General features: G+C 44.0%; 1 protein-coding gene across 1 annotated transcript in view; it reads left to right on the top strand.

Moving 5' to 3' along the window:
* DCDC2 (doublecortin domain containing 2) overlaps positions 1-27,223 on the top strand; it is a 143,167-nt gene that overhangs the window by 53,378 nt on the left and 62,566 nt on the right. Inside the window, exon 7 of the mRNA XM_008707722.2 lies at positions 1,372-1,534. Within this exon, the coding sequence (XP_008705944.2) occupies positions 1,372-1,534 (163 nt within the window). The remainder of the gene's footprint in view (positions 1-1,371; positions 1,535-27,223) is intronic.

The raw sequence follows: 27,223 nt of genomic DNA, 5'->3' as shown, positions 1-27,223 counted from the left end.
GCATATATAAATGTTTAAAATGAGCAGTTATAATAGGTTTCTAGGCAGATTTGTTTATTTAATATTACTACGTTTATTTTCAGATCCTAGCATAGTACAGATGTTGCATAAAGATTTCACCCAATATGGTATGAGTCGGGTATGATTTTTAAGGAAAAGATATTAACTCTGCTCTTGGAGAAAGCACTCTGCTACTCATCGAGCAAATACTGCCTGACAGGCACTGTACTTGTTCTTTTATAAATGTTACCATTTCCTCCCCATGGTAGACCTAAAGGCAGGCAGTTAGCCCCACTCAACTGAGAAGGACACAGTCAAAGAAGGCAGGAGTTAGTTCGCCTGAGGTCCCATAGGTGGTCAGTGGCAGTGCAGTGGCTCCGGGCCACGTATTTTTGGTCTCTAAAACTTGCATTCTTTCTACTTCCTGCAGCCTCACACCTTACGCACTCAAGACACTCAAGTGGGTTTAGCACCTGAGCATCTGAGGACCAAGTTGTCTTGTTAGGAGGGAGGTACTTGCTGTAGCAATGGCCAAGCAGCGACTGAGGCTGAGCACAACTGTTCTTTGGGTGCTCACAGTGGCCATCACTGTGGTGCCTGTTAGTGTGGCTCCCCGGGAGCCAGGGAAACCCAAACTCACCTTCGTGCTGAAAAGCCTCCTTTGCAGAGGCAAGGTCTTCGTTTCCAGAGGCGCGTGGAGACCACAGGAAACCACTGAATGTATGATCATTGGTGGCTGCCTTGCAAGAGCGTGGTCTTGAGCTGCTTGTGTCCACGTGGCTCTGGATTTGCGATTGTTGGGAGCATGGCAGTCACCAACAGATGAGTACGTATTTGAGGATTTCTACAAGCACAGTGGATGTTCCTTGTATGATGATACCTGCATATTCACAGTGACCACTAGTTAAGAAGGTATCTCCAGATTAAGTGGTCAAACTGAGGGCTGTTACCCTTCCTCATTCAGTAGATTTTTCTGGAAGTCACAGGAGGGAGAGCATGGTTAAGGCAGTGGCCTCGCTGGCTAGTGACCTTGGATAAGACTCCACCTCCAAGCCTCATTTCTTCCTCTCTGCAATGGGCGATAACAGTGGCTGTCTCAGGGTTGTGAGGACTGAAGTAATTTTATAGAATGTCTGGTACATATTAAGCATTCAATACTTTTTAGCTACTTTTATTCTCATGCCTAGGCTAGACCCTTCTCCTGGCACCAGGAAAAGTTAATGTACGTATTAAAACAGAGAGCAGGGAATCAGCAAATTACATCCACTCCCACACCTGCCCCATTTACTGCTGGTTAATGACTGACATTGAGTAGGAGTCACTTTGGGACCTCATTAGCCCATGGTAAGGGTCTCATCTTCTGCCACTCAGGGAAATGATCGTCAGTCCAAGTCAACGGTTGGATCCAGCGACAACACGTCCCCTCAGCCCCCAAAGAGGAAAGGGAAAAAAGAGGAAGTGAATTTGGAAAAACCCAAGAAAGGGAAACAAAATGTAAAGTTGAAGAACTCACCACAAATAAGCCCAAACAGTGGTAAGTTTGTCCTTGTGATTATTCTATTGTTTTTATTGATTATCATCTTAAGGCTGTGGTACGATTTTAATTCTTAAATAGATCTGTTTATTTCTCTGGACCCACAGAAGATACTCCTTATCATCCTGAAGGAGAGTTTTCAAAGAAGAGTTTTTGTTGTAGGAGAGATTCTTCTGTTTTTCCTGCCAAATTTCTGTTTGTAATTAGAGGCTGTGTACAAGAGCACATGTTTTGAGGTAACATATTTCTGGTGGTGGTCTCATATTAAAAAAAAGTGAATCTTATCATCCTTTTCTTCTACAAAAAGGGCTTGAGTAACGTGGATACCAATTACTGTTGACATTGGTCTTTCTTACTTGTGTGTCTGCAACCCTATGCATGTTGATCACAAGTTACTTTGAGTCATAGATCCCTTTCTCCAAAAAGATGTTTTCCTAATTTTACCGATATCCGAGAGAATGTGACACACCCAGAAAACTTAATAGTAGGACAACATGTCCGCAAATTAGTTCTGTATCTTGCATCACCAGGTAAGAGATGCCATAAAATAAGTTTTTAAACATTTTCATCAGTAGAGATTTGTGCAGAGTTGTGAACTTTCATGGGAAGACTTTTCATGGGAATTTTTGGGAAGACAGGCTCTTTTTGGTTTCATTCCAAGCATGCTGTCGGTGGGATGAGCCTGCCGGGCCACAGCCCTGTGGAGGGGCTGCTTCTCCTTCACCCTGGGCTCCCCTCACACACCTGCCGGGGGACATGCTGGGCAGGAGGAAGGAGGGTGAATGGGCTGTTGTTTTGGATTCATGGTCAGCTCTCTGTCTTCCGCTTGGGAGCTTCACCTTTTTTCTAATGTGAAGAATGACAGCTACTGTGGGCCTCACAACAAAGGGGACACGTGAATTTGTGGGAGTTCCTAGGATGTGGCAGGTGACAAAGGAGTTGTGGGAAAGCTGCGTGAGACTGAGAGGAGCAGGCTTCATGATGAGTCAGTTACAAAGAGGAGATAGAATGGAGGGGGCTTTACGTCATTTCAGTGATGGAGACCAGCTGGAGATGGAGGGTCCTGGATTCTCGTTGCAGCTCTGTGATGGACCAAGCCACATAACTTTCGGGGGCCCCATCAGCTCTCTGCAAAATGTGGGTTCATATTCAGATTTAGCTTGAAAGTTTGCTTATCGTTAAGTCTATATAATCCTTCACGGTGACGAAGAAACGGGAGAGGCCAGGGTCCAATGTGGCCAACGAATGTTTATTGAATGCATATTTTATCTCAGGCACCGAAGGAAAGAAGCTAGCCTGGAAGAGTATGCCAGACCTCAAGGATTTAAAATCACAGAGGCTTTGTTTTAATCAATATACCAGATTGTGAAGCCCCCAAGGCCCTGAGCTGGGTCTTACTAGTTGTTTTGTTTTTATTCACGACTGGCATGGGTCTGATGGATACGAGACACGTAATAAGCATTGGCAAACTAGTGCTGAACGGGACAACGTAGACCGGTCTCTCTCATACTTTGAAACCCATTACGAAGCAGGACCTACTTTAAACTTCTCACAAATATTTTCATTAAAGGCTTTTGTAAAATGAGGCTTATATTCTGTGAGGCTCGTCTTAGCCTGTGAAAAATCCCAATTCCTCCTTCTAATATGTATGTTTTGAAGTCTTTAGTTTCAGTAATTGCTTCTCAGAAGAAAGGGGACTTTCACCTTGTCATTTCTCGCAGAAATTCTGTAGAATGAGGTTACATCCACAGTTCCATCTTGCACTGGAAAGGAACATTTATTGAAAAGTTAAATGACCAGTATTTTTTGGTTTCGTAGAAATTCTCGGTTTTCAACAACGGTACCTACGGGGATGATAATAACAAGAAACGTGTTGAGCATTGAAGCAAGTTAGTTTTTAAAAAGTGCTCAGGAAAGGTGGAAGGCCATTGCTGTTTTTCCCTTGTCTTTGGAGAGCCTGGCCGTTGTTTTAGATAATCGCCCATTTTAAAGATTTTATTTTTATTTATTCGACAGAGATAGAGACAGCCAGCGAGAGAGGGAACACAAGCAGGGGGAGTGGGAGAGGAAGAAGCAGGCTCATAGTGGAGGAGCCTGATGTGGGGCTCGATCCCATCACGCCGGGAGCATGCCCTGAGCCGAAGGCAGACGCTTAACTGCTGTGCCACCCAGGCGCTCCCTCAGATAATCGTCCATTTTAAGTGTCTGTTTTCCAATGTCGTTTTATAATGAGCGGAATGTACACTTCTAACTGCTGGACCTCACTGTTACGTGGAGCAGCTGCTGGTGTGTTTCATTTTACTTTATTTTAAAGATTTATTTATTTGTCAGAGAGAGAGAGGGAGGGAGCACAAGCAGGGGGAGGGACAGAGGGGGAAGGAGAAGCAGACTCCCCACTGAGCAGGGAGCCCAGTGCAGGGCTCAATCCCAGGACCTGAGCCGAAGGCAGATGCTTCACCGACTGAGCCCCCCAGGTGTCTCCTGCTGATGTCTTTCAAGTGACAGTTTAGGGGAGTGGATTTTCCCCCCAGTAAGAAACTTACATGACCCAGAAGTGTACAGAAGAGTTGAGATGAAGCATTTTGTATCTTTTCTTCTCGATAGAAAGAACATATAACCTGGAAAATGAATCTTGGCCTCCAAAAACAGTTTTTTCCAGGGAAAATGAAAAAAAAAGATCTTGTGCAGTTCACTAGATTACATCATCACTTGACAAATTTAAGGGGATTAGCTTAAATCCGTACTTTTGAAAATTGAGCTATTTCCCCCCTATCAGATCTCTCTCCAGATGTCTTTGGCTATAGAAAATTTCCAGATTATAGTATCAAATTTCTCTCTCTTTTTTTCACCCCTTAGTTCAGCTTCATATTCGTTTATTCTTACAATTGCTTTTTACTTTTATGTCCTCTAGTGATTGGAACCAAGTGTGTGCTTTTGGATAGTCTTATCTCAAGAGCACTCTCATTGTCTAGAAAATTAAAAGCAATAGGACTGTAAGCAAAACAAAAAGGAAGGTGTGTGGTGAGTCAAGTTAATTAGTAAAAAATGCAAGAATTGAATACCAGATTGTATATTTGAAAGTTGCTAAGAGAGTAGATATTAAAAGTTCTCATCACAAGAAAAAAGTTTTTTTTTTTTTGTTTTTTTTTGTTACCATGTATGGTAACAGATGTTAACTAGACTTACTGTGGTGATTGTTTTGTAACATATACAAATATCAAATAAAAAATGCAAGGATTTGATGTTAGAGATGAAACATAGTTTTTTTCTACTTACCAGTATTTTACATTTGGAATTAAGTGGTTGATTCAATTTTCTTTCAAAGTGTTAAATTTTAGAGGTAGAATGATCATCTCATAACATAGGTGAAATTGTGCAAATTTTTGGTCCAGCGTTCATTACCTATACTGTTCTCATGTTAATGAGAAGAGAGAGACTCTGTAGGCTGTCTTGATTTTTATTATAATGAAGGCTGTAATCATACCTGTTGTCTTTCTTTTACTGTTGATATTTACTGATATTCGGTGTCTAGTGCCATATGAATGAGCAGTGCTGATATCTGTCTGTAGATGGCAACCTGGCTCTAATTTTATTTTTTTCTTTTTCTTTTCTTTTTTTTTCTTTCCAACTCTGTTTCTTTTCGTAATAGTAAAGCTTAATAATTCAAGCAGAGTTGTGACATATTTCTTCAGGGAAACAAATCCCATTTTCTTTTGGTAGCCAAGATGCAAAGTAAGATTGGTTGGTGATTGATGAAGTTGGGTGTGAAATGCATTTTTAGTGCCGCATTTAAATACCAGCTTAACTGGCCAGCCTGTTTCCCGTACACTTTCCACTTGATTTGTAATGCCTTGAGATACGTTTTAGAGGCTGTTGACTAGCTACCCTTTCCACCACGAGCAAAGTAGTAATGATGATTGTCTCGAAATAGTATTTCGGGATTGATTGTATTCGCTGATATTTTGAATATTTTCTGCGTGAAAAAAATTAGCGTCTTAAGAGCTCTTGGGACACAGGAAGTACAGTGAACTTAGGGCTCCTTAGAAATATTGGAAAGGCTGCAGAACAGGTAGGCGGGTCTGTGTTGCTGCGGCTTACGTGGTATTGATCATTAGAAACACTTTTTAAAGCAGAATTTTAAAACGTAAGCAAAAACAAGACTTGTTTTCTTTTGAAGGATGTTTGATTCTCTGTGCATGTGTGTGCATGAGTACACACACACACACACACACACACACACACAGACTAGTTAGTATCCTACTTGACGTAGTGCCTGGCTTATTCCCAGCATCGTTCTGTGATCGTTCCTAAGGAACTTGCCACGTTTAGATTCCTGATGAATGATGGGCAGCAGGTGCAGAGCCGGGAAGGGATGTCTGGATATTATGACCTTGCTGGGTGACTGCCCTTGAGCGGTCATGCTCCTGAATTTTCTAATAGCCACAATCTGCACATGGTTTGCTGCGTTGCCCCGGGCATGAAGCACACGCTTGAGCTGCTTCGGTTCAGCCGATGAACTGGCTCAGGCACTTGCGTGGTTCCCAGTCACAGGAGGCTCTGAAAAGAGAACAGGAAGCACGTTTCCAAATGCGCTCCCCCAAGCCTCACCCTCTGAGGGGCATCAGGTACGGGGAGACGGTCTATAAGAAGGCACCAGGATGATTTCACAAAACAGGGCACTGGGTTTGTTTAAGAGGCCGCGGTAAGATTTCGGCTCCGCTGGTGCGTGGTGCCACCCGCTCGGCTTGGGGCGGAGAAATGCGGGCTTTTCATTCCTTCATCGAGGGTGACTTCTCTGTGGGGACTGTGGGATACGGGTCACATCTTGCTGTGATCAAGTCCTGGTACGATAAAAATTTGTAAAACAGGCATTCCCCTTGTTGGAATGACCTATTTATTGTACGACGGAACTCTAGTACATTAAGGATTTTAGTAATTTCTTGAGGTTTTACTATGGTATTCCAATTCTATTACTAAAAATTCGTTTAGGAGTGTCTACTGTGCTGTTCACTTCAGAGCCGAGAGGTTGAAAACTTAGAGGCTGGCCGACTACCGGCAAGATGTTTATCTTTGAGAGGAGAACCTTTTCAAAAGAGAGTCTGTTTGTATCCTGCTTTCTTACACACTTTGTACCCCGGATGGAGAACCACTCTGAGAAAACCATTCTTTTACAGCGGATGTAGGGTTGAGGCCTCTGTAGGAAACGTCTTTTGGGGGGCTATTTTTTTTTATGTAGCCCACCATTGGGGTGTGAAGATGCTTTTGGTTTTCACAAGGCAAAGTTAGGGAGCTGTTGAATTACAGAGCTGCTTCCAAACCTTTGGAAGATTTTTATCCCAGAAATTCACCTCCTGTAGGTGTTTTAGTACCCACCCCCCATTTTCCATACAAGCAGCCCGCAAGTTCTGTGTAACCCAGAATGCATTTTAATTCTTGCCCCATACCCATGTATGCCGTGTGCGTTCTCTGCCGTGCACGCTAGTGAGGCTAGTGGGAACATGAGCTGGAAGTTCCATCTGTGGGCCGAGGACTCATGGGACCCTGCTGCCCAGGCACGCAGAGCTGCCCTCGGACAAATTCCTGGCGTAGGCTGAAGAGGCTGAGGTCAGGGATTCAACTAACTGGATTTGGGTCTGAGGAAGAATGCAGAGGTTGGGGGGCCAGACCTGGCATTATGGGGCTTGGGGGGGACACTGAGGTTTGGAATGAGGTTCTTTTATTATTTGATATTCTGTAAGAGGAGAACGTTGGGATTGTCTCATCTTTATTTTTTCCCCTAGCTTCAGGCTTTGGCTCGATGCTGCCCATTACTTGTAGACAGGGCCTATTCCTTCTTGGCCCCTCAAAGACCCCAACGGATTCACAGTTATTTCTTTGATTCTGCTACCTCCAAAGTTAGCGGCGAACTTTTCTCTAGCGTCCTGTAGAGACAACGTGAAATCTATACCAGCGGTGAGTGTCTGGCACACAGAGGACTCGAGTGTGGCTCGTCAGCTTTTCAGGAAGAAGCTGAAACTGGGTTATCCCCAGCCGGGCCTTTCATCCTGGGGTCCGAGGTGGGGCCCAGACTGAGGCTGCGTTGGGGCGGGTCTCACGTCGGGGATGCCTGTGAGACGCTGATCGTGGGGCTGACATGGTGCAGGATGAAGAAGAAACAGCCAGGCCTCTTCCCAACTCTCCCTTTCTTCTGCGAGCAGGAGGTGAGGTAAAAGCAGGATGGGGGGCCGGGTCCTTTCGGGTGTTGGCGACCCCTCAGCTGTCGTGCTCTCGTGAGACAAAGACTAGCCCCCGGAGCTCCCCCTCGGAGCAGCACTTAGCATTAGTCGAGTGTGTGCGTGTGCGTGTGTGTGTGTGTGGGTCCATTATGCCTACCTCTGTGGTAACTATTGAAATTAAACCCCGATGAATGGCACAATTCTAATACCCATGCTCCAGGACATCTCAGTTGTGGATTTTAGTCTGGTATTTTATAAACTCCATCTACCAATCCTCAGAGAAACAGCATTTCCCTAGGTTTACAAATGGGAGAGAGAAAGAGGAGAAACCCACTTTCCCAGAGTCAAAGGGTCTATCAGTGCTGAGAGATTTCTGGAAATTGCCACGCTGACCCATCGTGGGCCAAGAGGCAGACGTACCCGTGGGGTTATTTGTGGGGTGCAGACGCCCGTGAGGCTAGGGGAGAGTGAGGGCGGCTTCAGTGGGGAGGAGCTCGGAGCTGTCTCCCTTTGGTTTGGTGTAAGAGTGTTGATGTGTCACAGCTGACCCTGCAGCTTGTCCGAGACATTGCGAGGAGTTCCCATCTTTCTTCTCTTCCATTCTTCAATGTTTCATCTTCCCTTTGTAAACGGGGGTGACGGATTTGAGCCCTTTCTGTTTTGTAGGTGGAAGGAGTGAATTATCACCAACGAGATTTTCCTCTTTAGCAATGTGGTGTGATGGTGGGTTTTCTCTACCCTCGGACCGAGTCCAGGCCTCCCGCTGTGTTCAGAGTTGGGGAGCCTTGAAGAAGGTGCATACTTTTGATGCTGACCTCTAGTTTATCAAATGATGAAATCTTATTTTTTTTTAAAGATTTTATTTATTTGATAGAGATAGAGACAGCCAGTGAGAGAGGGAGCACAAGCAGGGGGAGTGGGAGAGGAAGAAGCAGGCTCATAGCGGAGGAGCCTGATATGGGGCTCGATCCCATAGTGCTGGGATCACGCCCTGAGCCAAAGGCAGACGCTTAACTGCTGTGCCACCCAGGCGCCCCCAAATCTTATTTTTTTAAGAGAATTTTTAGTTACACTGTAAGACTTCAACTCTTAGACCCCAAGCCCTTCTGAGCATCTGAGTTTCTTTCTCCACATTTCATGAATCATTGGACTTAGGAGCCCCGACCCCCTTTCTGAGACTGCCGCGTTCATATCTTCAGTAGACATGGACCGAGTGCTTCCTGCGTACCACACATTTTGTAATCAGCAGGACACCTCCGTTCCCTCTCTTTTGTGCTGACTGCTCAGCACTAGCAGTTTCTTCCGGTAGCCAGCATGATACTGTGACCAAGAAATCGTCCTCGATAGAGTAGAAGCCATTCCCTTCTCCTTTTCAATGACCAGACTCTTTTTGCCACTCGTAAATGCTGACGTGTGTTTATGTGCTAGGCACTGACATGTTTTTCCTTCTTGCTGAGATGTCTCTGTATCCCTTTTGTCCATGGGGCAAATAGCATTTCTGCTTGCAGGTGCTTAGTCCGTTGCCTGGGACAGTGCAGAATACTACATGGTACCGCAAGACAGGACAGGGATCTTTCCCCACTCATATGATACACCGGGATGCCGTTGTACACCGGGGTCGATTTTATATACGAATGCTATTTTTATTCTTCTCAGGAACCCTCGTTGTTTTCTAAATGAGATATAACCTGTGTTTCAAATCACCACATAGCATGCCACCGCCTTGGGGGTAAACATAAAATATCAACAAAGTACTTTTGAGCTTTGTAGCTTTAAAGCTGTTTACTCTTATTTTATACACCTGGATGATAATACCAAATTGTCTTTCTGAAATTGGGCAACGTATCACTCCCTTGAAAATTTCATCCATGGGGTGCCTGGGTGGCTCAGTGGGTTAAGCATTTGCCTTTGGCTTAGGTCATGATCCCAGGGTCCTGGGATCGAGCCGCATGTTGGGCTCCCTGCTCAGTGGGGAGTCTGCTTCTCCCTCTCTTTCTGCCTGCTGCTCCCCCTGCTTGTGCGCTCTCTCTCTGTCAAATAAATAAGTAAAATTTTAAAAAAATATACATGAAAAAAAAAAGAAAGAAAATGCCATCCATACTGAAAGGCATGTTTCATGGGTTGTGAAGCTGACTTTGACCTTTTGTCCCAGCAAGAACACGTCTGTCATCTTTGGGTTGAGTGGAGCTGGCTTTCTCCCGGGCTTTGTGGTGCTTAATGGGAAGGGTGACAACACAAAGGGATAGACTTTTAACAGAGGAGTCTTACCTGCGCCATGGTAAGAAACAGGCGTCCTCTGCCCAGGTCATCGAGGACAGCTCCTGTGACCTTGGTGAGGCCTCCTGGCACTCTGCACCTGCCTCAGGATCCCTTGGCATCACCCAGAGCTTCCGGGTGACCTTGACGTGGAGGGTCTCACCCAGCGTTCCGTGGAACAATAGCTTTGTGTGCTCTGAATAGATAGTAAGAGGGCCAAGCTCAAATAGAAGTTTGGGAAATGCTGAATTATGCAGAGGTAAGCCACTGTCTTTGCTGCAGGAGTCCGCAGAGCCTTTCACGTGGAAGTGTCCCTTGCTCCTTCGGACTCTGGATTCCCTGTAGCGGAAGCGCGTTAGTGGGAGGATGGTGGTGCCGAGCACAGAGCACAGTGTGAGGAGCACTGGGCTGTAGCCACACCGTATCGTGTCCCCGCAGGTTACAAGGCACAGGAGGATGTCTGCCGAGGGGTCAGTGAGATACCGTCTCTTCGTGTGGCTCTGATCAGAGCAATAGCTCACCCATAAGCATCTCACCTTTTCTGAGTGTCCACTGTGCTGGGGGCCGGGCTGAGCGCTGTAGGTCTACAGTCTCATTGACCTTCCGATCAGCCCCAGGGCTCAGGTCATCACTGGTAGCACCATCCCTGTTTTACAGATGAAGGAGCCAAAATGCTGAAGGGTTAAGAAGTTTGCATTTGACCGAATAAGCTGCCAGCAGTGGAGGCTCAGACCCATGGTTTCGGTCTGTTGTAGGATGCTGTCTGGGGGCCTGCGTGGCCTTGAGTCCTGGCAGTGAGGCCCGGGAGTGTCATCCGCTGTCCCACTGAGCAGCAGACGGTGGGAATTCACACTGGCCTGTGTGTGCATATGGGGACCAATAATCATGTGTATTAGTGCAGGGGAAACAAAATCGACGGCGTGCTTCTGAAAGTGCTCGTGCTCAGACAGATCCAGGAATTCTAGCAGGAGGCAAGGCCAGTGCTGTTCGCACCCTGCCTCACCGTGTTCTGGTCCCTTATTGGCTATGAGGGGATTTAAGGAGATTTCATGGCAGTGGGAGAGAAGGTGTGGTGCCCTCTCTAAGAGGATGGACCCAGGGTTAGCGTGAGGAAATCCCACACCAACCATGAGTCCAGACTGTAAATTGGAGGTTCCCATGACCACTCCATGGATTTGACAATTTGCTAGCACAGCCCACAGAACTCAGGAAGACAGTGGACTTACCAGCCCCCCGGTTTATTGTACAGGATACAACTCAGGAGCAGCCAGATGGAAGAGACGCACGGGGCTGGGTGTGGGGGAGGGGACGTGGGGCTTCCAGGCCCTTCTAGCACCTCCATGCCTCAGCCAGTCTGGGAGCTCTCCAAACCCCTTCCTGTAGGGTTTTGCAAATAGAGGTTTCATTATGTAGGCATGACTGATTAGATCATTGTCATGAGTGATGACCTCCACGTCCAGCCCCTCTGCCCTCCCGGGAGGTGTGGGAGTGGGCAATGGGACAGGAAGCTTGCCACCCCCTAATCACACGGTTGGTTCTCCTGGCAACCGGCCCCCATCCTTAGAAGTTCTCTGGAAGTCACCTCACTTGCTTAAACTCAGATGCGGTTGAAAGGGCTTGTTATAAATATCAAGACACTTTTTCACCTCTGCTCCGGAACTGTTTTGGGAGCTGGAGTTATTTGAGGGCGAAAGACTGAATATTGAAAGATGCTCACTTTCCTCTTTATCACTTAGGACATTATAAGCATGTTAGGAGCTCTGCGCCAGAAACTCTGGACAAGGCCAAAATGTGTTTCTTACTCTATCCCATTCAGCGTGTCTGAGAATGTCTTCATCATGCTCTCACATTTAATTTTGAGTTTGGACAGACCTAGAATTCTTGGTTGGTAATGCTTCTCTCTGAGCCTTCTGAATGTATTACTTCATCGTTGCTGTTAAGAAATCTGACGCCGCTGTCACTCCTGCTTGTCTGAATGGGTTTCCCCAAAAGTTCGCTTGATAGGTGAGGATCTCAGAAAAGGACTTGAGTGCAATAGTTCATTTGGGAGGTGATCCCGGAAGCACGGGCAGGTCTGACATAGAAGAGAGGAGAGCTTAGAAGTGGGGTGGGGGTGGGGGGTGGGGGCTACTCCTAAGGAGGGCCCTATGTCGGCAAATGGGGAGTCTTGCTGCTGGAACCTTCGGAGAGAGCATATGAAACATACCTCAAAACTGCCCAGTGCAGGGGTGAGGACCCCGAGACATCTGTGTGCCAAATCCCATCCTTCACTGGTTGGGGGCAGCTCTTGGAACAGTAGCTCCCTGGTGCTCTGGGCTGGCCACACTCAGTCGGAACGAGCTTCTGTGGCCAGAGAAAGGTTTCAGGCAAAGTCAGGAGCTTGAAGTGCAGTAGACTTCTGGGTTGGGCCAAGAGGATGAGGGCAGGGCAAGAGGAGGACTTCCAGAGGTGGCCTGCCGGGGACCGGGACAGGGAAGATGTTGGACTTGACAATCTTTGATGGTGGATAGAGGAGAGAGGGCGGGTTTGAGAAATATGTAGGAGACAGAATGAATGTGACCCAAGGTCATGTGGGAGGATGTGAGAGAGTTAGTGGGTCCCACAGGGCCTGGGTAGATGGTCGTATCATTAACCTTTGGGGGGATGCGCCCACGAGGAGGGGAATACTGTACACGTGGAGACAGAGGGGGCTGTCTGGCGTCCGGTGCAGGTGTACGTGGACCAGCTGGAAATGGAAAGACTCCTCTTGCAGAGGTACGTCCTGAGGTCATCAGCTGATGGGTGAGCATCAGAGTCCGGTGCCGGAGAAGATGTCCAGGGAGGGCCCGTAGCCCTAGAGGAGAAGGGGCAACCCTGACTCTTAGAGCAAGTTCAGAAAGAGGATGTGGAGAAGTAGGAATGAGAAAACAATTGTATAGCACTCACACCGCTCATTACCTCGCTCGTCTCAGGGGCAAACACCGCGGGGTAGGTGTTGTTCATAGACGGAAATGCTAATTTCCATTCTACAGATCTGAAGACTAACGTCCAGGAAGATTTAGTATCCCACCGTCTGCAGCAAGCCAGGAGGCGTGTGATACATGACCTTTATTGCCCAGGTGTCTGGCATGTGAGCCAAGGTCCTCTGCCCTCAAGTTTAATGATCGCAGTGGCCTTAATCAGACTTTGGAGTTGTGTAGAGCCCAAATGTGTCACAGAGATTCTGTGTCTATTTAGGGGAAGCTGAGACCAGCCAGAAGGTGCTAAACCCTACGCCTATCACTATTAACCTGTACGCATAGCCCCCGTAGAAGTGAGAGAGCGTTGACATCTCAGATGGAAAACAGAGCAGACTCATTATGCACGGTGATTGAACACCGAAAAATAATAGCAAGAAAATGGATTCAAACTGTACTTAATGAGGGATTATGAAGGAAATGATAGTTCAGAATCCTGAAATCGTTTTTAGTAAGAGGTGCACACATTGCCATCCATTTGGATATGAATGACGATTCCTCTCTAACTGTAGAGCTACCCAAAAAGGTCCAGCTGGAAAGGCTCCATATCAGACTAGCCCAAGAACTTCTGAGGGGCACAGGGGAACGATGGCTGTTTTTCTTTGATTAGAAGAAGAATTCCACCATTTACCTCTCACCGGGACCAGAGTTCTCAACGATCCCATCTGATGTTGGCATGAGTGCTGTGCCTGTCACTGCTCTCTGCATGAAATCAGAATAGCCACCCAGGACAGAAACAAACCATCGCTGACAGACGGTCTCCATATTTTTTCTGGTGCTTTCTGCCTTCGCACACGTGAGATTTATTGCATTTTCCATTTGGTAAGGTTTTCTAACTAAGACAGACTTCCAGATCTAATTAGTCCGGCGCTCAGTAACATTGAGATGGACAAACTCACCCCTTATGGATTTTTATTTTCTCAGCAAGCCTCGGACAGAAGGGACGAAGGAATAAAGTTTCTTTGGTAGCTAGATGGAGATGAGGCAGTTTTTCATTTGTGAGGCAGGTTTCCTGTTTAATTTTTAGAAATTAGCTTGGAAGAACAATCAAGTTTCTCTTTAGGCTTTATTCCCAGGTTGACCCCGAGGTTATAATTTAGAAGTGCGGTTATCGTTACTTAGCATTTTTATAATGATGGAGCATTAATGAAAATGAACGGGAAAACACTTTCATAAAAAGGGGCAAGTGCTTAAAGAGGCTGTTGGATAATAGCAGTGTGTGTGTGTAGGGAGTCGTGAATTAGTTTGGTTTGGTCTCCAAAATGTTCCTCCAGAAATGAGGACCTTGAGTACTTGGAATCAGGGAGCCTGGAGGTGGGGGGCCGGGGAGCCCCTGTCACTCACTCACGCTGCCCCCAGGGAGCTGCCTTGTTCTTCCCTCCCTCTCGCCTCCCAGACTCCGTTGCTGTTCCAGTCCGAGGCCAGGCGCTGAAGTGTTCGACGGGTGAAGGTCAGCAGGATTAGAAAGGAGTAGGAGGAGACAGAAGGAAAAGGTCAGCCAGACAGACAATGTCATTTTTTCTAATAAAAGTTTTTTTTTAAACTCTAAAAATATGGCATTCGGCATTCACTGTTTCTCACTCCAGTTAGTTTCTGGCTTAGCCCTGTTCTAGCTAGTTCTGCCCCATTATTCTACAGTCAGCGGGGTGAGTGCTCTCCTGGGAGGAGAGACCTCATAATGGGGAAAAACATAGTTTTCTTCTCATGAAGATTAACATAGGGTTGGAGACGCAGAAGTGTGTCTAGGTCATGGTAGGACATGGCAGGCGGCAGGACAGGGTCCGTGTGAAAGGTTTTGAGAACGGGGGGGGGGCGTCGAATCTGATTACTGAAATCGGGAAGTGATATTTATTTGAGAGACAAAGCTCTGGGCATAGAATCTGGGGGCGGGGTGGGGTGGGGGCTGGTGGTGGGAAAGAATAGCAAAGCCAGGACTGAGTTCAGCATTTAAATCTCTAATGTATTTTAAAGCCAGAGTAGTTAAATGTTAATTAATCTTCCAAATTAGAATAGTAATTGAATTTAATATGAGCAGGGAAGGGGAGGGATTGTTCAGGAATTTGTTTATTGGACAGTGGAGAATTGCTGTAATTTTGTTTGTTTGTTTGGCGGTGGGGGAGCTTTTCCTTGATGGTTTAATCTTAGAATGTTATTTTTATATCATTTCTCAGATTAGCTTAAAAGTTCCCATGTACTTTTATTAAACATCATAATAGTGACAGCTAACATCACTGTTTATGCTAAAGGCCATTGCTCCCAAAACAACGAAAACTGGGACTTTTCCTTAAAGTGACTAGGAGACTTTAATTTTTCATTCTCACGAATCCCTCACCTAAAAGGCCTTCGGTACATTCTCAACAGCCTCATTTTGGACGTGACATTGGAACTTGCTTGCAGGCTCAACCACTTTTCGTAGGTGAAGGCCCATATTTCTGACTGTGGTGGACCCTTAAACAATGCGGGGGGCGAGGGATGCCTACCCCTGCACAGTTGAAAGTCTTGAGTATAACTTTTGACTCCCTAAACACTTAACTAATAGCCTACTGTTCACTGGAAACCTTACTGATAACATGAATAGTCAATGAACACATATTTTGTTTATGTGTTATATACTATTCCTACAGTAAAGTAAGACTCAGAAAGGAAAATGGTCTTAAAATCATAAGGAAGAGAAAATACACTTATGGTTCGGTACTGTACTTACTGGGGAAAAGATCTGCCTATTGGCGGACCTGCACAGTTCAAACCCGCGTTGTGCAAAGATCAATTGTACTTGAAATTTCTGCCTTGATTTCCCACAGGCACCCCATCTGCAGGTGTTACACAAAATATTATCCAAACCTTGCATTGCCTTTATTTACTTAATTTCCCTCACATAGTCCCTGGCTCAGGGTACCATCAAGCCAGAACCCTGGGGTAATCCATGTGTGTGGACCGGGTCTGTGGAAGTGTTTACAATTTCCATCGGCTCTCGGTGATGGTTAAGGACATGAGCAGTCCCTGCCTGTCCTGTGGAAGGGAGGTCTATGCAAAATAGCCTCCAAAAACCCAGGGAGCCTGAAGACCAAAGGAAAAGGCTGACAGGTCCAGTTTGAGGAGAAATGGTTTATTCCTGGGACTTAAGGACAGAAGCATGTCTTGAATGACCCCACCTCCTGTAAGACCTTCTTTTGTAGCCTTAGAGGCTGGGAGCACACGGGGTGGGGTGGGGGGACCACCTGGAGGAGATGTTGGAGACTCAGTCCTGTTACCTCCCGTGCAGATGGGGGGCATTGTGCCCCAAGGGCATACTTGAGGGTGTAATTAGAATGTGTAGAGGGCAGTGCTCAGGGGGGCTTCAGGTCACAGAGTGGTAACCATGGCAATTTGTCCAAGATGGCGTTTGTCTGCTTCCTACACGGCCCATTCCTTTATAATCCCCTTCACATTACCATTTCTGTCATCTTAATCTTGTTAACTTTAGAGTCGGCCTAGATTCTTCTATGCTCCTCACTGTCCATACGCAGTCATGACCCATTGGCATTGATTCTACCTTCTCAAAATCTCTTGAAACTGGTTTTCCTCACCATTCCTGATTGAAGCTCCTTATTTTCCATACCGACTACTGTAGCCTCCTAGATGGTCTCCTAAGCTCCCTCCTTGTCAGTCCTTCCCAATCCTGCCAGCCACACGTGCCCTTAAAACACAAAAACTTTTCTGATGAGATTCCTTCAGAAGCTTATCGCTTTCATGGCCTCTCTTCCAACCTCATCTTCCCCCAGCCTACCATACGCATGGTGGACATAGAGAACTTGTTAGAGTTTCTTGATTGCATGAGCCTTTTCCATATCCCTTTGTGTGTGCCTAGAATACTCTTCCAGTGCCCATCAGCTTTGTTCTCCTGAAGACTCCCTGTGCTATCCTCTCTTCTATAAAATCTGGTCTGTGAACAATGTGCAAGCCGGGATCCTCTTCATTATTGCCTTATTCATCCCAGCGAGCGCCTCATCTGGCTTGATTTCAAACATGTAGTGAGCTCTCTGTAAAGCCTGATGAGAGAATGACTGAATTTTTCCTAACAGTGTATGATTTTTTTTTTCGTGCCTGTGCTTTTACTTGAATTTGGGCATTGCATTTATTAATGATATGTCTTACTCAGGGTTAGCTTGTTGAAATCAGATTGCTAATCAAACATCTCGTAGTGGCATAGCTGTGAACAGGGTCTGCCTGCACCCGCCACCCCTGGTGAGGCAAAGTAGATAGATAGCCGTGGAAGTAGATGCATTTTATTCAAATTCAAGGCGAAGTAATAGGTTAGAGACAAGACCTCTTACCTGACTTAAGAAATCAATATCAGTGCTTGGGTGCAGTATACGGCTCTCTGTGGGGAAAACTGAAAAATTTATCTTGTTATAATTTAATAATAATTTAAAAAACCACAACGTGGTTGAATGGCCCCTGAATTAGTACACTGTGCTGCTAAGATACCAGCTTGAAAAAGATGCCACTAAAAAAACGGAGGCTATTAAAACCAGAGTTGATGAATTTTCCTCAATTTATAATGTGAAATTATTCTTTGTGTAGTGCTGTCTACATGCTATCGGATTTTCCATTATGAGAGGATTTAAAAGCCACTTTGGACTAAAGATTATTTACATTTCTAATTTCTCACATTAAATGATGGAGCATAACTTTAAATCGCGGCCCCCTCGCAAACAAAATTATACAAAGGCTGCATGTTCAGCCTCTTGATGAATCCCTCTCCTGTTCTCACACAGGCTCAGGCTACTCACTGTTCTATTCATTTTTTTTTCTTGGACTCTATTCTCTTAGACGTTAACAGAAATATCCCAATATTTGGAGTCTTCTCTTTACCTGCCAGAGGGGCAGGGGGCTGCACAGACACACACATACGACATGGGCACATTTAAAAAAGAATTAACTTTTCATTCATGTATACGTACAGAAGAGTACTTGGATCATAAGTACATCTCTTGATGAATCTTTACGAGCTGAGCAGACCCATGTAGCCAACAGCTGGATCAAGAAATAGAACGTTGCCAGTGTGAGGTTTTCTTTTCTTCTTGACACCTAACACCTGGTGTCTTTCCCAACACCATCTCTGCAGCACCACCTAGGTGTCCCACAGTCTGGTCCAATTCTAACACTACCTACCTGAGTCAGCATCATATGGAGTCAGGACTCCATAGGTTTAAGGGCTCCCGTCCACAAGACGACCCTCAGTTGGGATGCCAGTTGCAAGTGTCAGTTGACCTCACTTCTGTCCTCCTTGGCTACAAAGTCAGGGGTTTTGAAAACTTGCCTCACCCCCATTTGACAATTTGCTCGAAGAACTCACAGACCTCAGAAAAGTCCTTTATAGCCTTCTTTTCCCTCTTACAGCCTTTCCCTTACTTGTTTGTACTTCCGTTACAAAATTGAACAGAATCAGTGAGAGTAGACATCTGTATCTCATCTTTGACCCCAGGAAGAAAGTCCTCAGGAATTCACCATGAAGAATGATGTTTGTTCTAAGTTTTTGCAAATCCTGTCAGATTTAGGAGGTTCTATTTATTAGGGGAACTTTCCTTTTTTGTTTGCTAAGATTTTCTAAAAATTGGAATGGGTTTTAAATCATATCAAATGACATTTCTGTTGAAAGGATTGTTATGATTTTCCCCTTTGTTCTTTATAATGTGAATTACATTGATTTTTGGATATCAAACTTAATGGGCATTTCTGGATGAAATCCAAACTGGCCATGATATTTTATCCTTCTGATGTCTCACTGCTGCCATCACTTAGAGCTGGGGCTTTCTTTAGGTGAAGATTTTAAATTTCGGGTTTCATTTCTTTCATAGCTATAGGGATATTTATGTTTTTTATCTTTTCCAGAGTCAGTTTTGGTAAGTTGTGTTTTAAAAGTTCACTTTACTTATCTGGATAAAATCCAAACTGGCCATGATATTTTATCCTTCTGATGTCTCACTGCTGCCATCACTTAGAGCTGGGGCTTTCTTTAGGTGAAGATTTTAAATTTCGGGTTTCATTTCTTTCATAGCTATAGGGATATTTATGTTTTTTATCTTTTCCAGAGTCAGTTTTGGTAAGTTGTGTTTTAAAAGTTCACTTTACTTAAAATTTAAAATTTATTAGTTCAAAGCTATTCCTCATGTCCTCTTTAGAAAGGTCTATAGGGTCTATACGAATGTACTGTTTTTCATTTCCCTATGTTGGTAATTTTGCTGCTTTTTTTTCATTATCAGTCTTTCTAATTAATGGTCCATCAATTTTTTTTTGGCCCATCAATTTTGTTGGTCTTTCAGAATAACTAATTTTGACTTTGTTGATCTTTCTGTATAACCTGTTTTATTTTTCACTGAATTTCTGCTCTCATATTTATTATTTCCCCTCTTTGGCTTTCTTTGAACATAACCTGTGATTCTTTCTCCAACTTCTTGAGATGAATATTTAGAACATAGATTTTCAGTCTTTTTTTTTCTCATATAGACATGCAAACCTATTAATTTCCCTCTAACCACAGCTTTAGCTTTACACATGTTTGATTTGTCTTATTTTTATTACTTATACCAATTGTTTAAAATTTCCATTGTCATTTTGTCTTTGATATGGGGATATTTAAAGTGGCATGACTTCGTTTCAAAACTGCATTTTTTGATTTTCCAGTTATCCTATTTTGATTTTGAGTTTAATTCCATTGCGGTAAAAGAACAGGCTTAAATAAATTAACCTCTTTAAATTGTTGAGATGTGCTTTGTGGACTTGCAGGGGTTAAACTTGTTAACAGTTGCAAAGGTGCTTGAAAATGTTGGTGCGCCATCACTGCTGAGTGCCCTGTCCTGTGTTTGCAGTTAGGGCAAGTTTCTTAATTTTGCATCTTGGCTTTGGAATGGCTCCAAACTCTTCCTCCCTTTACCATCCATCTGCTTTTCTCTTTTTTGCTCCTTACATCCCTTTGCTCTCTTGTTTGCTTTCACCATGGCTTCCTCTTTTGGCCTAGCTATATTTGAATTCACATATGTTTTCACATGGTGTCTTCTGGCTCTGACCTATCTTCTACTTAAGATTCTTGTTTCTGTTACTGCCCTTTACCACTTTGGTTCTGTGGCTTTGTTCAGTAGGCCAGCATGGCGCTCTCCCCTTCCTTTAGATTCTGCATGTTAAAGAAGCTGATCAGACAGCTGTCAGCAGGCATTCACGGAGCACAGGTCATGGGATTTCAGAAATGTTTGACGTAGTCCATGCCCTCAAGGGCTTGTGATCCGGCTGGAATCAGGACCCCCACATACAACAAATACAAGGGTGTATTTAATAAAAATGATGTGACTGTAGTAGGAAGAAGGCAGTCATTATGGGCTGGAATGGCTTTATAGAGAGCCTGGAATTTGTTCTGAAATCAAAAAATAGGAAAACAGATATGTGAACCACAGGGAGTTTGCCTGAGTGAAAATCTAGAGGCAGGAAAACTTCACTGTGTTTGTATTTCATAGATCACAGAAGTTAGAGGGGACAGCATCAGTAAGCAGAATTACTGTAACCTGGTCCAAACAGGTAGATTGAGGTCAGATCACAAAGGGCCTTAAATGTCAAGCTGATGCATTTAGACATTATCCTGCAGGTATGCAGGGATGGAGCTAGAGATTATGATATGTGTACAGTGGTTTGATGTGGGGAAAGTCATGTTTTTAGGGAGAATGATCTGATAGTTGTGACAGAATGAAATCGGAAGGAGTTTAGAAAGATCCTGGAAAAATTATTTGATTTGAGATGGTAAGATGCATAGCAAGATGGTAACAGATTAATAAGTCTTAGGGCAAGGGATAAGGAGGATTCAATGATAATTCAGGAAATCCAGCCTAGGTTTTAAAGAAACCAGAGGCGCTATTGACAGAAATAGGGATGAAAGGATGTGAAGCAGAATTCAGGCACAAAGATGGTGCCCAAGACCAAAGAGTCAGAAGTAGTGTTGTATAGGGGCGATTAGCTTAGGTGGGTCCTCAGAGTGCTGAGTGTGGGTATCGACACAGGTATTGGGAGGTGGTGAAGATGGTGGATGGAAGGACCTCACCTAGGCTTCTCTTGAAGATAGTGGAGTCTCGCAAGATCTGTGATGACTTTGTGTTTAGCCGTATGAGCTATGGAAGCCAACGTAACCCAACACTGCTGTCCACATTCCGCAGTCTCTAAAGTAACGGACTGAAACCAGTTAGCAGGAACGGTAGTAATAAGTAATAAGGGGAAAAGGGGGTAGTAATAAATAATAGTAATGACGAAAAGCACAGCTCTCCACAAGTGAATTTCATTTGTGACCATTTGGGGTTCTGTTTTAAAGGCAGAATCTATTCTGCATGTGTCCTCCCATCCTGAGGGTTCCAGTTTTGCCCTAATAAAGACAGTTTGCTGAGGAAACAAGGCAAAACCCTAAATTCCAATTAGCCAGTGCTATCAGAGATTAATAACACTTTAGACCTGCTGGAAGCGACTTCGCATTTGAGCCTCTTCCTGTGTATCACGGCAACAATTTACAAATTTTAATAATAGATGTCCTCTTTGAGAAATTGCCTTTCCTTATGCTATGGGAGTTTTTATGATTAGAACTATACTTCTTTCCTTGCAGTTGTTTTTCAGGCATTTATGTTACCATTTCTGCTTATCAGTAATGGTTCAAAAATTTTCTAACACAGAGCAATTAATATCTGTCAGTAGAAATAAATTACATTTTTCATCGCTTGTGACACGCTCTCAAATGCTGTTTGAAAGTGCCATAATTATGCATCATCATGCTATGTAATTTCGGTGCCTGATGTATTAGTGCTTTAGGGGTATGATTTATATTTTCTGGTGGGTTTTTTTGTTTGTTTTGTTTTTTGTTTTTTTAGTGCCGAATTAATAGGATGGGTATAAGGACGGGGATGTAAGTTGGGAAATGACATTTTGCAGAATAGGGGTATGACTTATATTTTCTGGTGGGTTTTTTTGTTTGTTTTGTTTTTTGTTTTTTTAGTGCCGAATTAATAGGATGGGTATAAGGACGGGGATGTAAGTTGGGAAATGACATTTTGCAGAATACTGTGTATTATTTCCATCCTTCTAATGCAGTCCGTTTTTTTAGAGTTGTTCACATATTTTACATATTTAGTATATGCAAATTGTGTATGTTAAGATTGTGTTACCAAGAGCTCTCGCCTTCCAGCACTAGAAGGGGCAGTATGCTTTCAGAAGCTGAATGCATCAAATATGTGCATGTTCAGGACATGTTTTTTATTGCCCTGAGGAGGAAGCCTGTGCTATTTGCAAAATTGTGGACCTCTGTAGGGTCCCTTTGGTCCTTGTCCTTTAAGTACAGTGGGGCTACCCCAGTGCTGTACCTTATAATTACTGGTGACAGACAAGGGCTTGTGGTTCAGACCACCCTCTGCTTACCCTCGGCCCCGTTCTCTCCTTTGGCCCTGTCACCTGGACTTGATCTGATTTTGGCTCCTTTGCTTTTGGTGACTGGTCTGCACTCACCTGTGACTTAATGGATTTCAGCCTGCCTGGAGGTTCTTGCCCCACCCACCCCTCACCTCTTACTGCCTTGAGTGAGAGATTATCAGGAAGGTAAGGTCAAGAGGTTGAGTGTGGAGGCTACCCAGAAACAGGGGTGAAAACTTAGCAAATCACAAAGGACTTGACCTCTCAAATTGCACTGTGCTCAGAGTACAGACCACTGTCATCATCGGGGGTGAACGGACAAGCCCGCCACTGTCTTTGCTCTCATCAATATATGGGGCCATTCTCGAAGTGGGAGAAGAGGATCAGAATATCCCGCCCCCAAATATGCCACCATTCGAGTGAAAGGCAATCGAGAAACAGCAGATGCCTAAAAGCAGAGTGTACATTTCCTTTTGTGAAAGTGTCTCTTTATCCCATACCAGGCAGAGGGCAGCCTTTCATCGTTGGAGAGGACACGGACCTGAGACTGCGTAAATGAACCTTGCTCAAATCACCCAAATCTTCCATTCGTTTCCCTCCTGTATTTACCTTCCCACAGTTTACCACCCCTGCTTTTCCCATGTCTGCCCACTTCTCCACAAATTATCGCTCCTTGTTAGAATGGTATAAAAGCCCCCAGGCCTAACCACTTTTGGGGGGGTTTTCACTTCTTTTCTGTGAAGCCCCTGTGTGCATGTAGAATAGAGTTTTTCTCCTGTTAATCTTTTGTCTGTTTAATTAGCACACCCCCATCACTAAACCTGAGAGGGTGGCACGAGAGTTATTTTTCTCTGCTGCGTAACATATTTCATCCGGTTAGACTGTAACCAGTGATTACATTATGAGACAGAAAAGAAGACCATTAATTCTTAAATTTACAATTCAAAGAATATTGCAATCTTAATGTGTAAGTAAAGAAAGGGCAGTGGGGTTGGGGAGGGACTAGAGTCACTCATTCAAGTGCACGTGGGATATTTACTCTCCAACACTGAACAAGGGGTATGATATTCCTGAGGCCTGGTTTGCAAAAGAGTTGTCAGTAAATGACAATGAAAACTGTCTTCACTCTGCAACCGTTAACATTTTTTTTTTTTAATTTAACACGCTCAGTGGAGCTTATTTAGGTTTAGATAAAAGACACACCAGGGATACGTTGATGGAAACCTAAAATACAGGCATTTTGCAACAAGCACGTCCACACCTTCTCTTGAGACTTTGAGATTATTCCTGTAGGAAAGGCTCCATTACCTTGTGTCTTAGCAGCATAGCTGTGAGCAAAGTTGGGCTTCGCTATTTGAAAAATTTAGAAGAGAAGCTGTATTAAATTTCTCAGTTGAATAAGGAAAAGTATCATAGTGAATAAAGAATTGTCTTCCGACATGAAACTCAAACTATCAGGTCCTTAAGTAGAATTTTAGCAATTTACCCTAGTTAAATAGGTTTTAGCAAGTCAAACATCTCCACGGAGCTGTGATTGTAGTATATTTTTAATTATGGAGGCATTGAAAGCAGTCCGCTCACGCGAACTTTCCTTTAAGTAGAATCATAAAGCAGAGCCTTTCACTCGGCTAATTCCTTTGTGTGGGGGTCACCAGGTATTCTTAAGTGAGTCACTTTAGAATGAATGGCTCTTATAGGATTGAGTTTTACTCTATTGAAAAAGAGTAACGGAAATCAAAGTCGAAAGGACCTTTGAGATTTTGGTCACTTCATTTGACACCTTTCTATTTCCTTTCTGAGAACAAATACCTGAAATGATTTAATGCCAGCAAGAAGCTGGGGCTGTTCACTGGGCGGCAGGCTGGTGATTGGCATTTGCAGGTTTAAAGGAACAAGGGCATTAGGTTAATTGGCATAATGTGAAGACAGATGCTTTATGTTTTCGAACATCTGACGAGTTATTCCCTGGTGAACTCCTGTCTTAATTTAACATTGCTGCAGAAGTTGGTACCTTGAAAATGTTTATCGTGGTTTTTATCTGTTGCGTCTTTTCTGTGAGGCGGGTCGGCCTATCTCTCTGTAGGGGTGAGTCATTCACGTGCGGGGGATCTGACATGCAGTTGACATCGGCCTTGGATGGCGTGGGAGAACTACAAATTAAAATTTACCCCTTAGAGTCTTCATATTCCAAAGGTCACACAGTGACCCTTGCGTAATCACACCTTCCTTGCCAGTTAAACTGGGTTTAGGAGATTGTGCCCGAAAACAATAATGCGTCCCATGGACTAAGGGCTCCCTGTGTACCCAGCACTATACTAAGTTCTTTATGTATGTTGTATAATTTAATTTTCGTAATGGGGCCATGAGGCAGCTACTCCCTCAGTTTTAGAGGAGACATCTGAGGCTTGGAGGAGTTCAGAGCACGTGACTTGTGTGTGAAGCCCTAGGTCTGGGGAGTGAAGGGGTTGGTGTTTGAATCCAAGGCCCTGCTCCCCAGAGCGATACCGCGCCATGTCTTGCGGGGCTAAAGATGGCTACGTTTCTTGAGCAGCTACTTAGTGCTGCTGTTTGACGAAGCACTTTCTTTTTTTTTTAATTTAAATTCAATTATCCGATGTATAGAACATCATTAGTTTTTGATATAATCTCCAACAATTCATTAGTTGTGTATAACAGTGCTTATCGTATCACGTGTCCTCCTTAATGCCCATCACCCAGTTACCCCATCCTCCCACCCACCTCCCTTTCCGCAACCCTCAGTTTATTTCCCAGAGTCAAGAGTCTCATATGGTTGGTCTCCCTCTCTGATGACTTCCCATTCAGTTTTCGCTCCCTTCCCCTGTGATGCTCTGCACTATTCCTTATATTCCGCATATGAGTGAAACCATATAGTAATTGTCTTTCTCTGATTGACTTATTTCACTTAGCGTAATGCCCTCCAGTCCTGTCCATGTTGATCTAAACGGTAGCTTTCCATCCTTTCTGATGGCTGAGTAATAATCCATTGTATATACGAAGCACTTTCAACAACATATTTTCATTTTCCCAACCTACCGATGGGAAAACTGAGCTGGAGAGAAGTTCAAGAACATACTTAAGATTACACTGCTCTTAAGGGACATAACTGAGTTTCAGAAGAGACCACTCAGGCTCCGAAGCCCATTGCTACACCTGTATTTCCAATTGGCCCCACTGAAACCAGTTTCTCTTCGTGTGCGTCCTAGTGAACGCAGCCAGTCCTTATTTGAGTTGAAGACAGTCCAGCATATATCTGAGTGACTGAACAGTTTTATTTGGAAAGTTTAGAGCTTTCTCCTTCCTCTTTCCAGGATCTGTTCCCCATCTTCAGCACACCCCATCTTTCCTGTACCTCATCTTTGGGTCACTAGAGCCTCCAATCCATCTCTTGTTCCTTCCTCCCCAATAAAATCACATGTCGTAAAGACCCCAGTAAGCTCCTTTGTACCAAGTTACAAATACCAGTGCCTTAATATCTGGCTCTTCCCAGAGTTATGGGCAGTTTGTGGGGTTAATTTTCCTGGAATTCCAGGTAGCAGGCACTGGCTGGAAACAGATTTTTTCTTATACTTCAGAACGTAACAGTAGTTGACTCTCTTTACATATATAAAGATCGGTTGTTTTACTAGATGTTTTATCCCCTTGGGGTTTATCTTTTTCTATGGGGACACTCTTCTGATTTTATAATGAAAGCCAGTGACGCAGAAAAGGTGAGAGTTAATTAAAAAACAAAATAAAGCAGAACTCTAAAACATTTTACCAAGTTAAGACTTGTCATCATTTGTCTAAGACAGAGCTTATAATCAGGTCCGTTAAGTGAATGCCTGTAAGATGGCAGGTAGTTTAAATGGGGTAGGAGTTTGTTTTCTGTAAAATTTCACCACTAAACATCTAATCATTTGGAATAATAGATTTTTTTAAAAAAAGAATGTAAATAATCCTTGGAGATATAAGCATATCATTTCCTGACAAAACTACCTTATGGGAAAATATTCAACTTGCTCTCGGTAAAATTTGATCTCTCGTGATTTTTACTCTTATTGTCTGTGTTGTGTTCTGGCGATTTCTTTAGACCCGTCTTCCAGATCACTCATGCTCTCTTCACCTGAGAAAACCTGCTTGGTCTGTTTGGTATTCAGTCTGTCCATTGAGTTGTTAATTTCAATGCCATTGTTTTTTCATTTCTACAGTTTCTATTTGATCCTTTTCCAGATTTGCCCATCTTTGCGTATACTTTTCTTTCAGCCTTGTTTCCATTCTCTTTTATTTCTCTAATCATTTTAAGGTGCTTTAGAAAACATCATAATTAAAAGAGGCTATACCATTGGGCCTAATCCTTCTAACTTCTGCAAACTGATTCTATACATAAATTAGCACATGTGCCCAAAGATATAAGTTCAAGGATATCCAGTTGAGTATGTTGGGGACGGCAAAAGATGGCATGTGCATTTCTAAATACTCTCTTTTGAAATTGCCCTATTATCTCCTGCCCTTGGGAATGCCAGCTCTCTCTTGTTGTGTCTACCGACTCTCCTTCATGGTGGTTAGTTTGTAAATTTTAGTCTGTACATTTTCATGGTGGGTTGACGCTCACTGGGAAGTTGGTTCTGCTGAGACAGTCCCGTGTTCCTGGGATGGAGGAAGCCACCCCTGACAGTGTTTTTGCATTCTGCATTTGCTTTTACAGAGGCCACAGACACCGTCCTGGTTTTGGACCCGTTTTGAGGTTTATTTCTTGGCTGGAGGTATCTTCACCACTCAAACAGTATAAATTTAGATGTTGTAGCCCT

Source organism: Ursus maritimus, unplaced genomic scaffold, assembly GCF_017311325.1.
Source record: "Ursus maritimus isolate PB19 unplaced genomic scaffold, ASM1731132v1 scaffold_30, whole genome shotgun sequence".
Lineage (NCBI taxonomy): Eukaryota > Metazoa > Chordata > Mammalia > Carnivora > Ursidae > Ursus > Ursus maritimus.
This window is presented reverse-complemented; position numbering and strand designations above follow the sequence as displayed.